At 44.9% G+C, this 18487-nt stretch overlaps 1 protein-coding gene across 1 annotated transcript; it reads left to right on the top strand.

The window, feature by feature from the left end:
• The first annotated feature begins 99 nt into the window (after positions 1-99).
• Positions 100-18165, top strand: nuak1b (NUAK family, SNF1-like kinase, 1b). The gene is made up of 7 exons (XM_079163233.1): positions 100-949; positions 6166-6286; positions 9746-9897; positions 11035-11100; positions 11214-11333; positions 13034-13166; positions 13765-18165. The coding sequence occupies exons 1-7, from the start codon at positions 650-652 to the stop codon at positions 14856-14858; spliced, it is 1986 nt and encodes a 661-aa protein (XP_079019359.1). The 5' UTR covers positions 100-649; the 3' UTR covers positions 14859-18165.
• The last annotated feature ends 322 nt before the right edge of the window (positions 18166-18487 follow it).

Genomic DNA, 18487 nt, shown 5'->3' with positions numbered 1-18487 from the left:
TGGCAGCGTTTAGGACGACAGATAAGGTGAACGAGCCACAGTTATACACAGCTAGATCATGCAAGTCGACCGAGGAGTGAGATCAGACCCATTGGTTTAGTCGTTTTTTATTATTATTATTTTATTGGGATAGAGCTTGCATATACATTATAGCCAATATATATATATATATTATATATATATATATATATATATATATCATATTTGAATCCAACGTGTGTTCAGCTTCCGGCATGCTGCCTGCTGTCGAAATCTGAAAACATATTTTATTACATATTGGCACTATAATTATTTTTTTATCCTGTGATACAGGACTATGTATCAGGTAATTATGTACCGATAATGTTCTTATAGACTCGTGCGATTAATCCATTAGTAGATTGATTAGGATAAAGCGATAATAACATGAATAGGTAGGAGGAGGAAATAACTGATCAAAGCCAATTGATCAACCCAGACAATCTGGAAATGTCAGTTTCCAAATGTAATAATAGGCTATGACTAGTAGGCTACGCGTTATTCCTTGTAATTTATTTATTTATTATTACTATTATTAGACCTTTTTAAGTATTATATTATCAATTTACTTTAGGTAGGTAGTTTGAAATATTTAACAGTGGGGAGGTTGTTTAAACACTTCCCTAGTGCGATGGAAACCGCTTATTTATCGCCCCACCGGGGGGCAGCCCGTCCCCAGGCCCAGAGGGGCCAAACCTCAGCGGGCAAACCGGCGGGAGGTGACCTCTCCCCTCCACCTCCAGCTCCATCCCCGCCTGCCGGCAGCTCGGCCGAAGACACCCCGGCGAGCGGTGATGGACGGAGAAATCCGGGCGTGAAGAAGCACCACCACAAGCACAATTTGAAACACCGCTACGAGCTGCTGGAGACGCTGGGAAGAGGCACCTACGGCAAAGTGAAGAAGGCCATCGAGCGACGCTCCGGCAGAGAGGTGAGTCACTTAAGAGGCGCTTTGAGCAGCTGTAAACATCTGTCATGATGCTTTCAGCTCGCCCAGGCGCTTGTTGTACATGCTGTAGCCACTACAGAGAAAAAAACCAAAACATTGCTCCTAAAATAAGTGCTTTGTTGCTCTCAGAGGCGTGTGCATGTCCTGCCCCCTGGGAATTCCCCCTCTGCTCAAAAGGGCCCATGGGTCCAGGGAGTTGTGGCTGCACACGCCATGTCCTATGCGGGGCCCCACGACCGGATGCCTGAGTGCAAATCCGGCCACTGACTGACTGATGCGACTCAGGGGTCTCAGACTGTAAACATCATGGAAAACAGTCCCCCGGAGATACTACTAGGGCTCACTCACAATTTCTTAGTTCAATGTTTTAGACACATCCTTTCGGTTTTGTTTGTATTTTGCTGGGAGAGTGTGTTTGCATGAGTCAGTCCAACACTTTCTGTTTCTTTATGTACAATCTCTCACTCTTTCTCTCTTCCTCTCTCTCTTTCTCTATTTAAATATATATATTTACATATATATATATGGCTTTCTGTGCCCGCCATCTGCTGTAATGTACTGGCCAGCCCATGTTTCCAAATATTATTTTATTTCCCCCTGTGGCAAAATTTGACCCCTCTGCCCATTCTGGCAGGACGTGAGGTGCTTTCCATGAGCTCTGAGAAAGCCAGGGGGAAACTCATAGGTCAACAATGTCCCCCAATGGTTGCATAGCTCCTGCATGCTTGATAAGGGAGCCATAAACCCTTCGGTGCGGCTACTCTCACTTGGCCTGTCTCACTTGGCTCCCTGTCCTTTCTCCGGTATGTTTTCCTATTTATTATTGCCATGGCAGCCGCTCTAACGGGAAGTATTTAGCTTTCACTGTAAAATTGCACAACATTGACTGTTTGACTGGAAGGGTCAAAATGAATTATTTTGACATTCTGAGTTTGAGATATTGTTTCAAGGAGATAAGTGAAATTGGCTCAAATTGTTTGGCTTCTGAAATGTACGATTAACAGTATTTGACAGCCACTCACACTAGATCCTTCATTTGTGTGCATTTGTAGTGTTTCTAAAACCATGCTGGTATTAATGTTTACATTAAGTTCAATTAAATTACGCCCCCAAACCAAAATCCTACCTTCACGAGGGTTATAATGTTCAGATGTAGAGAGGCATTGAATCAATTTCATGGTTATTTTGGAGGCTGTTGTTCGTGGTGCTATTAATCTGTATTATATTACACAGACAGGTGTTTCTGTCACTTAGCCTACCCTCACTGATAGAAATGGGGTGGGCAAAATAATAGAAACACCTGTCAGTATACAAATAACCCTTTGTAGGTCAAAACTGACTGGCCTCAGTGCCTTCCACTCTCCTGTAATCTGCTGCAATTTCCTGAGCGTAGCATTTAGACTTTAAATAGTACCTCGGTAAAGTATAGGACTTCCTTGCACCACTGTGTTTTACGTGGGAGTTTGTGTATCTTAGGGGAAGTCCTTTGAGAATCAACGCCTCTGCTCATGGAGTACCAGCAGAAAACAGACAGAGCATGACTGCCGGCCACCTCACGGGCCACGTGTGTCTGGCGCTGCGTTGCTAGAGTTTACTTGGCCTCTGACTCCAGGTTAGTCCCTTGTGTCCGTATGGCAGATACAGCCGTGCGGTGAGACTGTTACGCAATCATCTCGACTACCCCCTGTGCCTTTTCCTGGTTCGTTTCCTCAAACCAAATGAGTCGAGCAGACGGACCGAGAAAGTTTTGTGTGCGACTGACTGTTTGTATCCACATGTGCGGAATGAGCTGAAGGCACTTGGGGAAGATTGATTAGATGTGGGCATATTTAGTGTGTCAGCGAAAGTGGAACTGAGTGACTGTCTGCTTTAATCTGCAAAGCCATATGTCGTAGTGCTTGGCAGCTCAGTGGAAACCCAACATTATATGGAGAAGTGCAATTGATCATAGAGATCATAGTGGGGATATGTGACGTGTGCACGAGCCTCTAGAACAGCTGTTCTCAGTGTGGGGTTCGGTGTCCCGCAGTGGTCCGTGGCACGCTGACAGTGGGTCCATGAAAAGTTTTCAAATGCAATTTTTAAATCTACAGTATAATAGTTCCTAGATGACGTTCTAATCCAACCAATCTCTTAGAATCTGCAAATATAATAATATGTACAGGTCTAATAATGTCTGTTGTGTTGTTCTTTCACATAACTAAGACTATGGAAGTGAAAAAAAAGACTAATACGTCTAATTATTCCAAGAGACATACATGGGGGGGGGGGTGTCCCCGGTATTTTCTCTATCTTGTAAGGGCTAAAAAAGAAAAAGAGAACCTCTGCTTTAGAAGATGTGTGTCATGTTTGTGTACCCGTGTGTCCTAATGTAATATTTGCCATCTAGGTGACTATAGTAAAAAGGTTGTGGTGACAGCCGGGCCTAAAATGGGCAGTGACACTTGAAAGGCCATCCACAGCAGGAAATGAGATCGAAGGGGAAGGTTAATATCCTGTATGGGGGATCCATCACACACCGGAGGGGGTGGGCAGTTTGCACAGAGACACAGGGAAGCCCACCACCATAACAAGACAGGGACAGCCTCAGTTAAAGGGGGTAGAGAGTTATATTAGTACGAGCTTAAAGCACCAGATTACATCATTCCCCAACAATGGATTCACTGGAGAGGTACGCGAGAGGGGGGGGGGGGGGGACAGGACACTGACATTCCTCTGCTATATGTGGTGCCGTTGATGAGGTATTATGATTCCTGGCTGTGTTTGAGAATATAGTTCTCTGGAAAAGTGACGGGCCTCTTCCCTCCCACTCACTCGCTCTGTCTCCCCCCTAACTCTGACTCTGACTCTGACACAGACACACACACACACACACTTGCAACACAACAGATGATCGTGATCTTTAGAGAGCACAGAGAAGGGTGAGCTTGTGATGAATACTTCATCTATTTTAATGGCCTGAGAAAGCACAGGAAGATGTCAGGCTCTACCGAAGCGAAACATGGACTTTCACTTCAAACAGCTCTGTCGTAGACAAGGAGGGGAGGGGGCAGACGAGGCCCGGCCCCATACCTGGCAGGGGCCGGCGTGGGCAGCAGTGCAGCGCCTGTTTACTGTGAGTGACAGTAATAGGGATCCACTTAAGGACAAGCGTAGCTGTGTCAGCCGGCCAGGCCAGCTGGCAAGTGGCTGATCTGAAGTCCTGTTTAACGATCCACATCGGGGTCAGGGCAGGGGAACATGAGGAGATACACCAGAGATGCATGGCTTTGTCTCAAGCCCAATGTGGGAGAGCTGGCTCATTCAATGAGTTAACATGCAGTGCGGAATCAAGATCATGGCTGTTAAAGATTGATTACTACCCTTTTTTTTTGGGGGGGGGGGAGTTTTTGGTTTTAGGCAGCTGTTTTTGTAGCGTTCTCTTGCCTTTGCAAGTAACGTTTGGAGGTAATGTCTTGTTGTTGCCTAAATTAATGAATTCCTGAATTAGTTCCGACATTAAATCCAGGAAGGTGACTCACATTCTGCCTCACTGTTAAACACCAAAGTCAAAAATGTTACTTACGTTTTGGGAATCAGTGATAAAATGTTGATGAATCTGATGAGGTAAGGAAACACATCACATCAGTGTTAAGACACAAACAACTTTTCCCAATTATGTACACAGCATGTGGACCCCCTGGACCCAATTTTGTTTATTATGGTATCATTTCTTTAAATTCTATGTAATCAAGCCATGCTCTGGAAGGGAACCATTCCGGTTTGGGGTTATTTTTATTGATGTACACGGTAATTAGCTTGGCACTCGCTACTGCCTGTGGTTTCTGCTGAATGGAATAAAGCTGGGCTCCTCAGAATACCACCGCTTCGCTAGGAAAGGACAAAAGTTTAAACTAACAGAATTCAGAGCTAACAGACTCTATAGAGGCCTGATCAAAGCAAACTCAGGACTCAATCCAGAATGTTTAGGCTACAATTACAGTGACATGTGCTAGACTGTGTACTCTTGAATAGCTTCTTTGGAAAAAGGCCCCTAACCTCTCATTTAAGGAGGACACAGGCCGGAGGTTTGAATGCATCCAGTTGCAACCGACTCTTACCCCGGTGGCATTGCCATGACAGTGAAAAATCGTCAAATCAAGTGTAGTTGTTGACTGTTGAACCTCATGTAGCAGGCCCATTGGCAAGCCAAGTAGACTGAATCACTTCCTCAACCCCTGCCCATTCTCCCGATTCCTTCATAAAACTCCCAGCAGGCCAGCTTTCCAGGCTATTTCAAAAGTAGGCCATTAGCTGTTGTTAGTCAGAGTGACTACAAATAAGAAGACCGGGTAGTGATGTAGTGTCTTCTCAAGGACGTTTTGACGGGGGAGGAAGCACGGCTGTGCAGGTTAATACTGACGTCTGATGATTTATGGAGGAGCTCTCTTAACCTCCTTGCCTCCCAGCCTTCCTTCAGAGACCATGAACATTTAACAACTACCTTCCCTCCTTTTCATGATACTCGTCGTCCTCAGCTGTTTCTGAGAAAAGACGGTTTGCTGTGGAATCTGACTTCTGATCTCTCTGTTAGAGACGGGTCGGGGGTCCAGATCAGAGACGCGGCCCAGACACTGACTAATACCTGGTTAAATGTAGGCCCAGGCCCCGAAAGAGGACAAAACAAGCCTCCATTATGGCATCGCATGTCAGGTTGTTTGTAACCTTCATTCTACTTCATACAGAAAAGAGGCTGAGTAAATTACACAGTGTGAGACTAAGATGACACCTCCTACCTTGTTTGACTCATGTGGCTGTCATAACAGCCTGGTGAGGAGGTCAGAGGTCGTTATGCCGGCCCTACAGGGGGGGGTAAATGAAGTTGATTGGGTGTATTAAGGAAAGATATGTAGCAGTACAGTACATAATGAGTTGGCTCACATGTTTTTACTGAGGCAGACAGACGTCACATGGTGTGTAGTATATAATCTGTGTGAGCCATGTACATTTTAAAGTGCACTGATAAGATAGTGAATGTTACATAAATGTGCTTTAGTCTTATTTTCCCGCTCCAAATTAAATCAATATAGTTATGTAATCAGTTTAAGCTCACAAAAAGGAAAATGTGTGGCACCCAAGCTCTCTGTTACTGCGAAATCTAAATGTTGTGTTACTCTATAAGTCAGCTGATCAAAGCGTCCTCTGTCCTCTGTTTCCAGGTGGCTATCAAGTCAATTCGGAAGGAGAAGATCAAGGACGAGCAGGACATGGTTCACATCCGTCGAGAGATTGAGATCATGTCAGCCCTCCGCCACCCACACATCATCTCTATATATGAAGGTGAGGGCTTGCTGCATACCTGCGAAAAGACACACGACAAATCATACACGCCCCTTTTGCCCAAATTCTCCCCTCCCTCAACTCATTCAGCACTTGTGGCCGAGCTGCTGGATCGTCATGTTATGACATGCAGATGTCATAATAAGACCTGGACTACAGTTCTGGGATGTTATTCATCTCATCTGCTCTGTCTGGCTGCCCGGGCCCGTAAAAGTCTGGATGGCTTTCATGGTGTGCGCCTGGATCTCTCTTTGAGTGGGTGTGTGTGCACGTGTGCGTTGAAAGTTTGTGTGTGTAAGAAGGGTGGTGTTCTAAGGGATTGCCTCTCCCACATCTAAGAGGTCTCATCTCTTGTCTTCTCTGGTCTTGATCTCAGGGCCAGACATCTGCTGATACTTAGAGACAACTGCAGCTGGGAGCCAGACTTTTCCTTGTGTATGTGTGTTTGTGTGTGTTTGCATACGTCTTTGTATACTTGTGTCTATGTATGAGCCTGTGTGTATATCAAGGGAGATACTGAATTGACCTTAGTCACCCAGGCATGCACCCTGTCTGACAGTGCTATGCAGAGGGAGGAAAGACCTTAAGCCTTCCCTGGAGCAACATCAGCATATATCTACCACAGGAAGCAACTCTCTCTAAATATCAAAGCCTTCAAGTCAGGCTCAAACGACTCCTTCCTTAAATACGAGCCCCTTTGAAATGACCTTAACTTCACTGGATGAAAACATAGATTAGGATTAATGGTGAGTGTAAAGTTTGAACAATTCCCATTGAATTCTGTCAACATATTGCATGCAATTAATCATCTCTTATAATGTAGTCTGGGTGTATGTGTAGGCAATTAAAGTCACAAGGCGCTGCGGCGTGAGTCGGTTTCATGTGATTTGTGACTTGTGACTTATTTTTTTATGCCTGTGTCAACAAAGCAACGGTTTCTATGCCCTTTTCAGGATAGCTGCGCTGGCACAATGGCAGCCGGTTGTGTGCCACTGCCCAAGCTGGCTTACCCACTGTCCTTTGTTCGGTGTCAAAGTCCCCAGGTCGTTATCGGCCAAGTGAATATGCGACAAACATAACTATTTGTCATGGGAACGTGCCAGTAGTCAGCTGGAGGGCCAAAGTGCAGCCAAGTTGTATGTGTTTTGTGGGAGAATGATTAAAAGAACACCCAATTTTTATAAACTCCGAGGAGGCTGTGTGGTGTTCCTCTGTGTGCTGCCTTCCTTTACCAGCGGCCCACTTCACCAACAAACCCGACCAGACTCAATGCTCTCGCTCTTTGGTGTTTCTCTTCAAACCCACCGTTTACTGTTGTGGCCTGGCCTCCACCCAGCCTCGCTTTAGAGACATATAGGAGGCCCCGCGATTTGTGTATCCGGCAACACCCTCTTCAACAGCCCCTGCTAACTGCCTTGTGTGAAGCAAAGCTGAAACAGATGTGTTTGTGAAGATTGATTTTTTTACCACTCCCTCACATTCTGCATCCATCAGCATGATGTGCTGGGCATTTAAAAGCAGATTTTGCTCTTCGCTCCTCAGGCTAGGTACCCTAGTGCCCACCATTTAAGACAAATAGTCAACCCCAAAGAATGCTGTAAATGCAAAAATACATCGAACTAACTAAGATGTTAGTAGCACGATGTATATTTACCGTACAGATAATAGTGGTATTGATCATGTGAGTGAAGTTTTATTGTATTCATTATACTGCATTCTCTAAAGGTGACATAAGCCTGGATAGTAATTTAAAATCTTTTGTCATGGTAGCTAAATTCAGTAAATAATAAACAATTCAATAAATAACTTGTTGAGTTAATCAAAAAGTTTGAAGTTTACAATGCTTGCTTATTTATCGTCCCCATCAATAGTACTCCACTACACAACGTCGTCTATCATCACTGAATATAATAGGATAATAGGACAATAGGTGCTAATAAGTCAGATCTGAGGGCTCGGCCTGTGAACAAAGCCTGGTGAGTGACAGCGAGGTTGTATGTAAGCCAGGTAATTACTTCACCACCAGGGGTCAAAGGTAAATGCGAGTGCAAGCTGAGTATCGGCCCTCGAAGCACAACCCCACCACGGCTCACCACGAAGGTCAGTCCAAGTCACCGCTCTGTCCACCAGTCAGAGGGCTGCTTCTGCTCTGCCCTCCCAGGTGCTTGGCTTAAATCCCGTCTGTTACTCCCCGAGCGGCCAGACAGTCCCAATCAGAGAGCATTACCATCACTCAGCAACTGTGTGTTTTTGTAGAGGATTATATCTTTTAAAGGACCCTGAGATTGGGCGGGGGTGGGGGTGAGGAAAGTAGTGTGACAAACTATGAAGGTGCTCACTCAAGGGTGCAGAAACTAGAGGCCCTCACCCCCGGTGACCCTGCTGTGTGGGAAAATCAACCCACACAATACGTTGCAACATGACTGACTGTGTTGTTGTCATCTCCTCGGCATTCCCTCTGTCCTTCTCTCCCCGCCTAACCATTTTCATTCCCTTCATGCCAAGGCGCTGGGAGAGAAGTATGTTGCCAAGTTGAAATTATACACTAGAAGGCTAAATACTGACACAGAATGATATGTTTGGTGACTGCAGTGGGATGGGAAGGCACTACAGTAACACAACTGTAATAACATTACCATCTCCGGTCACCAGATGTGCAACAAGTCCCCATTTTTAATTCAAGTGCTACTCTCAGTTAACGTAAAAGACATTTAAATGATGTTGTACTTGGACTTTAACTCGTAAACAGAAAGATACAAGATTAGTTAAATGAATTTAGCTCGGCGCTCATTATGACTCACACACAGTAATACAATACAGTTGAATTCTCTTAGAATAAGCAGGGTATGCTCTTACCCGTATTGAGTAACGCATTCATTTTCCTGATATGAGCCCAGGTCTGCCGTGAGAAGGAAAAGTCGCGCCGTGTTGCCACAATATAGCGTTGCACAATCATTTATGTGATATAGACACTCAGTATAGTGGTTAAGAATGTGGGAGTGTGTTGTGAGATATGTTGACATGATGCGATGTGTCAAGGGCATCGCTTGACACTGTGGTGCACCCTCTGTCTGCAAAGTGAACCTTTTCTCTCCTTGATTTGGTTCCTGCTTTCTCTCGGCTTTCACTGCTCTCCGCCCGCTCTGGTCTCTGAGGAGTGGGCTTGATTGAGTTAACAGCCCCTCCTTGCTATGTTGTGAAGGAGCCAGACACACTAGGTGGGGTTTGGGTGATGTAACCCTGGGAGAAATGCAAAGATGTAATGTGCTCCTCTGGAATTTGTATTCCTGCTCCAAAACTAAAGGGGGGGTGAACTGGTTTATTCTGCTTTTTACATAACAACATTTGTGATTCTAACATGATCAAACTAACTTGGAATGACTTTAGAAGTTGTCCTCCCACCTCTCTTGCCGTTGAATGTAGATATTAACGGACTCCAATTGTTTTATCATTTCTCAGTGTTTGAGAACAAGGACAAGATCGTGATTGTGATGGAGTACGCCAGCAAAGGCGAGCTGTATGACTACATCAGTGAGCGGCGGCGCCTGAGCGAGCGAGAGACGCGACACTTCTTCAGACAGATAGTCTCCGCCGTGCACCACTGCCACAAGGTGAGAAAACCCCATCCCATACTACACATAGAGAAGAAAAAAAAACATGCACATTCTGTCTCTTGTTCACCTTCTCTCATTAGCTCTCTCACACACATCCGGACTTTGTTTTCGAGGCCACGGCATGCTTATTGTAACATTAACCATGCACCACAATCGGCAGGCCCTACACAGTATGCTTTTGTTGGCGCTGGTGTTTGGGAGTCATCTGTTTCTGAGTGAAGAAGGAACACAGGCCACTTTAATTCAGGCTTACACTCCGATTACAGTGCGCCAAACAGGCCCGGCATTAATTGTGTCCTCATCTGTTGAAACACGCTGATGGATGTCCCGAGATACCCCCAAAGCTTTTCCCCAGAGATTTAGCTGCAGCCACACCTCACTAACTCCCATCGAAACCCCAAGGTCGCCAGGGCTTGTTTGGATGGGCTCCCCTCTTGTCATCCTCTTCCCAGCTGGAGATAGGGATGATGTCATGAGCCTCAGATAGGAGAGTCCCAGACTGCCATGAATGATGACTCATCACCACCAAGCACAGCCTCCCACCGGGTGCGGTGGTGTGAGTCACTGACACAACAAGCAAACAACCATTTCTTCCTCGTGTCTGCCAATCAGGATCATGTGAACATGAGCTCCCTGCCAGGCAATAACCAATGGGAGATGCCATGCAGAGCGCAGCCCCGGGGGGGGTGGAGTGACTGGTGAAGTCACTCCTCCCCATCTGAGCTGGGTTCTGTCTGTCTGTCTGTCTGCATACCACATGTTAATTCCAAGGTTTCTTTTTTTTTTAAAACCCAGGCCTTAACATGAACAGTATAGTTGTTTTTTATTCCCTAGATGTTGTGAGAACATAACTCATACATGGTAGTAATTACAGGCTCATGTTTATGTGACACATGTGAGTCAATTTGAAAAGAAAATCACAGCAGATGTCAGAATAAAGACCCCAGAGGGGACGAGACCAATTAAAGAGTACTAGACCAACAGGCTGCCTTGATTTCCCCCGAGAGCTACGAGCTCGCTTTGTATGAGTAAATCATCTCTTAATACAATTAACTGTTTATCACTCTGAGCCATCTAGTGAATAATGCATCGACCGATGCATCAGTCATTACTGTGTTTTTACTTGTCTTTCAGAATGGAGTGGTTCACAGGGATCTGAAACTGGAAAATGTGCTACTGGATGAAAACTGTAATATTAAGGTATGTTTGCCCCTTGATCTGTGACTGAAATCCCCCACCTCAAATGATCTTTGTGTGAGGGATAAACAATCACATGGCTACGGTCAAATTCAGACGTACCCCTGTTTCCACAGATTGCTGATTTTGGGCTGTCCAACCTGTACCATAAGGACAAGCTGCTGCAAACCTTCTGCGGCAGCCCGCTCTACGCTTCACCGGAGATCGTCAATGGGAGACCTTACCGTGGCCCAGAGGTGAGGCCCAGTGAACAATGAACTATAACCCCAGCTGTTTGTGTGTGAACTTAATTTACAAGACAGGATTTTCTTTTATGTATCCATCATTATCATTGTCCTCCCTGGTTGTTAAATTTGGTTTGCACCTCCCAGATTGCTCACCTTATACAGCTTTCATCATTATCTCACTAGAGATTATCATCATCACATATCACACATCCATACACAAAGAGGTGGATAGGCTTTATTTTCTGCTTCTTTGATGGGATTACTGTTAGTCTCCAGTCAGAGGGAGGCATCTCTTGCATCTCCGCAGTGGGTCAGCTCAGATACTGTCTGCATCCCTTCCCTGTCCTCCCCTTCCCACAATGTCTGGGTCCTTTGAAGTGAGGAACTGGAGGATAGTTTTTCCTCACTTTCCCTTCATCCTAATGGGATCGGAATGAGCTTCCGCAGCCTCAAAGAGACGCTCATGGTCAAAGTCAAATAGTTTTGGTGAAAGAAAGAGTGAAAATGTCTCCCCAAAGCCACTTATCTGGCAATTCCAGACTCATTCTGAAGGGCGTCGTCTCTAAAATTGCATCAGTTACATAAAACAAAGCAAGAAAACGGGGAAAAAAAAAATAGCTTTTTTAGATATTCAAGTCCAACCATTCAATTTAGCGTAATTCACTATAATTTACTCCAGAGTGCTAAAAACTACAGCAGTCCGATTGCAATCAAAATTACAGAACCCCCGGTTGGGGTGAGGCCACAAATTACAGCAAACACAGGCAACGGAATTAGAACACAACAATAGTGCGTGCCCTGTCTCGCCCTCGGGAATGGACCAACGGCAACAGAAGAGAGAGAGACATTCTTGAAGTGGGTCCAGACCCTTAGAGGAAGTACACTAGCTCTTTAACCAGCCCTATCTGATTTCCTCTTCCTAGACTACGTCTCAAAGCTTGAGCTACCGCCATCGGACGTTCATTCCTCAGAACATCGCATCCTCCCTTGGCCACAGTCAACACACTCGCACACAAATCACATTTCCCTCTTTGTCACACTCTCGCATACACACACTGAGACAGGTCGTCTGCTGACGAATAAATGGCAGCGTGTCTGCGGCGAGTCATCAGGGGCCAGGATATCACGACTCTGCCATCTCTGCTGGACTCATTACCCTCTTCCACTCCCACCACTTCCCACGTGGCTCTGCACCTCCTCATGCCCCAGACACAAAGTCTTATGTAACCGCTTACTTAGAAAGCCACAATGCATTAGGTTGGTGGTCAAAAAAAGTGCTTGCTTCTGCCTGGCAGAGCAGGACAGAGTGGGGGGGGGGGTTTGGAGGAAAGGATTTATTGAAAACAAGCCATTTCCCACCAGCGTACCGGCATTTGTCATAATTTCTGTGAAGGCTGCGCCGGAGAATCACTGCAGCTACACATGCTCCTTAACAGAGATGTTCTTGTGTGATGTTAGCGTGAAGACGTGATTATGGTGCTTATTAATGTCAAAGTGTAACTCAAAAGTATAATTGATAAGTCTGCTCTGATGCTGAGTAGAGCTGAAACATTCACTTTAATTCAGTCAAAACATGAAGACTATTTCCTTTGCAGAACACCAAATCTAACACACCTCAAACGTCTTGTTTTATTGGCCCGCTGCCAGTGTGTGTACCTCGTATGATTGAATGAACTAGTTTATCACCGTATATTTCTTGCTTTCCCCAGGTGGACAGCTGGGCTCTTGGGGTGCTGCTGTATACCCTGGTCTACGGGACAATGCCATTTGATGGTGGAGACCACAAGAACCTCATTCGCCAGATTAGCAACGGCGAGTACAAAGAGCCCGCTCAGTCATCAGGTACTGCAGGAACCTTTGTTTGTATTTCTCTTTGTTTTTTTCTCATGCTCTGAAAACACACCTGTCATACTACTCGTTGCCTTTTGGTTACACATTAACAGTTTGATTTAAATCTAATGGAACTCAATCATATAGTAAGAACTAGGTGCAATAATGCGATTTAAAATTAATTTTAACAAAAAGTGTTTATATGCCTATTATTATTGACACTCAACTAAAGACACTCACATGGTGTGAATTTCATCACTGCCCCGTGTTGTTGAAGATGCATTATTGTGGTTTACACTGAACAATGGAAAAATAACATATAACATATTTAGTGACTAATACTTTAATTAAGGATGTAAAAGCACATCAGTCATTTTCAAAAGCCTCTTAATTAAATAATTGCAATTTATGTACAAAAAAACTGAAAAATAACTTTTGATGGCCAGGTCCAGCGTCTTTGAATTTAGACAGCCTCAAGAAGTGCTTTCAGTGTCAAACTCACTCTTCCAATCGAGTTCTCATAATATGGTATAATGTGAATAGATTTCTATGCCAATTGTTGTGCAGTATGAGATGGCTTACAGATTCTTCTTCTTCTGTTTCCTGCTAGATGCCCGAGGACTGATCCGCTGGATGCTGATGGTGAACCCTGAGCGCCGTGCCACAGTGGAGGACATAGCCAACCACTGGTGGGTAAACTGGGGCTGGAAGAACAGTGTGTGTGACTGCGAGACCCAACGCGATCACGGAGGCTCGCCCATGCTGGCCCGCTTCATCGACTGGCAGAACCGCACTGAGCCACGTGGTTCTGGAGCCAAGGCTGCAGCCATGCCCCAGCTGCTGCGCCAGAGGCCCAAAAAGTCCAAGAAGGAAAATGTTGAAGCAGGGGAGGCCCACTGTGAAGCAGAGGACAAGCCGGGTCTGAAGAGACCCAAGGGGATCTTGAAGACCAGGGTCACTGGGGAGCAGCGGTCTGCCAGTCTGGAAGAAGTGGAGTTGGGCCATGCAGCGCTGCCTCAACAAGCCGAAGGTGGAGAGGAAGTCTCAAGTCCAGATCAAGAGGAAGAGGAGCTGAGTCTGGGAGGAGGCTCGCCAGCAAAGATGGTGCCCTCTCTGCCCAGGAAAGGTATCTTAAAGAACAACCAACAGCGGGAATCAGGGTACTACTCCTCGCCAGAGCGCAGCGAGTCCTCCGAGCTTTTAGGGGGTGCCAGTATGTCTCTGCTAGCCACCTCCCCGACCAAGAGAGGGCTGGGGAGAAAGGGCATTTTGAAGCGAAACGGCAAGTACTCCACCTACAGCGGGCCTCCCTCAGCAGCAGCGGTGGCTGGTGTCCTCGGTGAAACTCATCCCTCAACTGACTCTGGTCTGTCCCGCAGTCAGAGTCGGCCCTCCAGCATAGTCGGGGAGGACAGCTCCGTCCTGTCCCTGTCGCCCAGCTCCCTCAGTGGGGCCGAGTGGCATCCCTCCACCCCCCACCTCCGCCCAAACATCAGGGCCTGCGCCTCGGCTGAAAACCTGCTGCAGCTCGCCAACTTCAAGGGCTTCCAGGCAGCCCCGCCGCTCCAGGGACCCAAGTTCAGCCGCGGCCCCAAAACGAAAGGCTCCCCGGGGGACAATGGCAGCTTCTCCTTGCTGGGGGACCTGGAGGACATGACTCAGGTGTACCAGCAAGCCCTGGACATCAGCAGCAACCTCACCTAACAGATGGGTGGCAGAGAGAGAGGAAGCAGAGGGAATTGAGCATAACTGTGTGTGTGCGTATGTGTGTGTACAGATGTTTATAGGTGGCATTAACGACCAGTGTGTTACTGGGATACACCTTTTGGGAAGTAGTGGTTTTCCAAATGGGGCTGAAATCTTGATGAGAATGATATGTTTTCACAAATACATACACACATAGATGTACACACTTCTGCTAGGGTTAGAGAGGAGCTGGCATGAGAGAATGCCACCCAGTCTGCTTTCTTGGCCCGCCCATAGACTTTGCTGTGTTCAACATGTTTACATATTCAGCAAGAAGGCAAGTTAGAATCACAAACGCAGCAACCAGAAACTGGTTGGCTCTCCTCGTGCGCCATCCTTTTTGAGTTTGAGTTTACAAAAGCACCTTAAAACTCACACAGAGCACATGCTTTTGTGATCTTTACTTCCTATATAAAAAAAAAGAGAAACGAACCAGGGTCTTGTTCCAAAAATAACTGACATTGCTGATTATTTATTAATATTTTCGTAGCTTTTTAGTTTTAAGTGCAAAACTGGTGGGCACTGGCTGTTACTGGAAGAGTCCAAAAGCTCCTTGTCTCCAACTCTTTGTGTGGAACTGACATATATAATGATGTTACTCCGTGATGAGAAACATATATATACTCAGCATATATAACTGTGTCTGCGCTTGTAAAACACGCAGGCAAGTATACCTTCATAAAAGCGTATGTCCTATATATGTGTATGATACTAGGGAATATGTAGGAAGTGCCTTTTTTGATTCATGATAAAAAAAAAATTATGTATGTCATTTCCTTAAAGTGGAGGGAAACGCCAGGCCAACCTGTCACCAGTTGTGCTTTTTTAAATGTTGTTTGTGAATGTGGAGAGACCCAGGGCCTTCAGCGCACCTATGACCAGCTTTACTTGTTTTGGGGGTTCAAAGTTGAGATCAAACAGTCTCCTCTCCTTCCTCCCCGCTCCTTCCACATGTAGAATCACACACAGATATGCCAGGACCCACAGGCCGCCTCTGAGAGACCTCCTCTGTGTTCTTTGTCAGTGTTTAAGCCCATACTTGAGTTTGTCAGCAGTTTAGGTGGTTTGGTTGAGCACAGATTTGCTGGCAGCACCAGAGGTCTGGAGGGACTCACCTAGTGGGGCATTTAGTGAAGGGAGATGGGGCAGACACCATCTCACAGTCCTGGAATGTGACTGGCTGTCTTAATCTTGGAGGCTTCACATTTCCGGGGCCTACCTGATAAAAACCGGCGATGATGAGTCAGAAAATCTTTTTTTTTCTTTCCTTACCAAAGACAAGGTGGTTTCTATTGTCAGGCTTGTTAATATTTTACCCAAAGCGCTTCAAAACAGCGAAGTAAGATTGTTTGTTTAGGTTGCTGATGACAAAGCGAATTCCTCAGACAAAGGCTGGAGACGTGTTGGTGCTAGAGATCTCTATCAGCCCCGGCCCGACTCAGCACAGGTGGGATCTGCGGTTCGTGCTCAGCCCTCCAGCTGTGTATACTAGTCCATTATGTCAACGAAGCACAATTAGCCAGCTATTGTTTTCATTTGAGAGTAAGAGAGAGGCAGCGTGTGGAGATTTATAGCGAGCGGGAGAAGAAAAGCGTGTGAAAGGGTGATGCTTGGAAAAGTGCTGAGGTTAGAGAGGACTTTCCTGTAAAACACAGGAAAGGTCAAGGAGTTAGATTTATGTTTTGAAGGAATTGTAATGTAGACTAGTGAAAGTACAGAAAGTGAGTAGAAAGAGTAGATGGAAAGTTTTTTTTTTTTTATACCAAAAATGTAATGAAGGTTTGGCATGATTCAGAGGAATGGATAGGTCAGGGACTAATGGGAGTCCTGTGGATTTTTCGTTGACTTGGGAATCCCCATCGGTGAATGAAATCATCCCCACGTTGGCTTTACATCACGTTTGTTTTCATTTTCTTTTTGAGTTTTTATTTGATATGCTGGGGGCTGTTGATACAGCTTGTCTTGAGGGTCAGTCTGTGTGTGATTTGTGTGTCCTGCATGGCAATAGAAAGTGTGCTACACTTTTCCACAGCAGCAAAATGTGGGAGAACGGGTGACTGACATCATCCAAAATATTAAATGATGTGGATGGAAAAACATGCAGTAAATTGCCCAGAGGAAATGGATCACATGTTGAATGTTTGCAGTGGTCCTCTGGTGTGAAGCAAAGGTCCTGGGTATTGATTCCAATTCTCGTTGCGTATTATATTGCATTTTATTGCCTTATGTATTGCATTTTATTGTCAACTGGATTTACAGTGAGAAAATTATACTATGTTAGTATTTTTGTTTCATTATGCTTCTGTTTTTGATTTTCCAAAATATAAGAAACTTTATATTGCTTTATGTTATGGCAGAAGATACTTCCTTCCTGGAAGTATTACAATTTCTGGACAAATCTGAAGAAGTTGGTGTAGTCTCAGTTTCCATCTGTTTTGCTACACCTGTGGGTTCAGTTCAGAAGTAGTTCATTAGCAACCTCCAAATAGTAATAAAAAAATACAACTAGATTAATTGGCATAGGGTCAAAATGCAAGATTATGTACTAATGCATCAATAGCTGACCCTAAGAAAATTGCATTTGCACCTCTACCAAAGTCGGGGAGGTCTGAAAGGCATCAGGAGTAAAAGGAAATAAAGCAATGGAAATAATCTGCTGATGAAACTTTAACTCTGCCAAACTGGAAATACGTGGTGCATATCTGTTAGTTAGCAGTAAGTCTAATCATAGGAAAACTTGACTGGATATTGTTATGACAATAGTAATAAATTAGTATTATTATGTTATTTAAGTATTATTTTCGTTAAGGCTCATTACTATTGATGGCTATTGCCACAGTTTTATTTTGTCTGTTGGTGATCCTGGACTGCCAAGGTGGATTAAGTTGTGTGCCTTTGGTATCTTTCATGAACTTTTTTTTTTTTTCTTTTTTTTTTGATAATACAAATTATTATCAATGTGTTTTTATACTTGTATTTATTGGTGATCAAGCCATTTAATTTGTTGTCCAAATACTCCCTGTTCATGCTTTGGCCAGCTTTAGAGTGTGTGTTGTGTTCAGGTCGTACTGCACACAAAAATAGAATTGTTTGGACGAAATCGAGTGGTATCATCTCATTGTGAAAGCAGCGGTCAGGCGTGTATTTTTAAGAGTAAGAAATTAACAGTTCCTCAAATCCTGTAAAATGTCTTAATTCATCCATCCGGGTGTATTTCTACTCAACACAATGCCTCTGTAGTACTGTTTCAACTCAAATAAATGGATCTTGAAAGTTACACGTGTTTGTTTTTATGCTGTGTGTTGTCATTTGAATTTACAAAGTGTAATTAGGACATTCCCTTGAAGTGGGCAAGGAAACTGCCAATACATATAGGTATACATTTGTCTCAGGGGGGGATCAATGCTGAAGTGTATGACATTCACATTATAAACACCCTTCATCCAATTCACAAAATAGGCCAAGATTGCTGTCTCTCACACACTACTAGTGTTTCTTTAATCTATTTCCAGAGTTCAGGTCTCCTGAGCTCAAGCCTGACTTTCAAGGGCCGCTTTAAAAAGTTATTTCTCATCCAGTGGTGGAGT

Source organism: Pholis gunnellus (genome assembly GCF_910591455.1).
Source record: "Pholis gunnellus genome assembly, chromosome: 7".
NCBI classification, from domain to species: Eukaryota; Metazoa; Chordata; class Actinopteri; order Perciformes; family Pholidae; genus Pholis; species Pholis gunnellus.
Note: the sequence above shows the minus strand (reverse complement) of the source record. Positions and strands in the feature narration are given on the sequence as shown.

What these genes read in the sequence shown, in the direction of transcription:
- nuak1b (XM_079163233.1), top strand. Translation starts at nt 650, where the DNA reads ATGGAAACCGCTTATTTATCGCCCCACCGGGGGGCAGCCCGTCCCCAG. An exon ending in AGCGACGCTCCGGCAGAGAG is followed by an intron (nt 950 to 6,165) that starts GTGAGTCACTTA and finishes CTCTGTTTCCAG; the next exon opens with GTGGCTATCAAGTCAATTCG. An exon ending in GACCTTACCGTGGCCCAGAG is followed by an intron (nt 11,334 to 13,033) that starts GTGAGGCCCAGT and finishes TGCTTTCCCCAG; the next exon opens with GTGGACAGCTGGGCTCTTGG.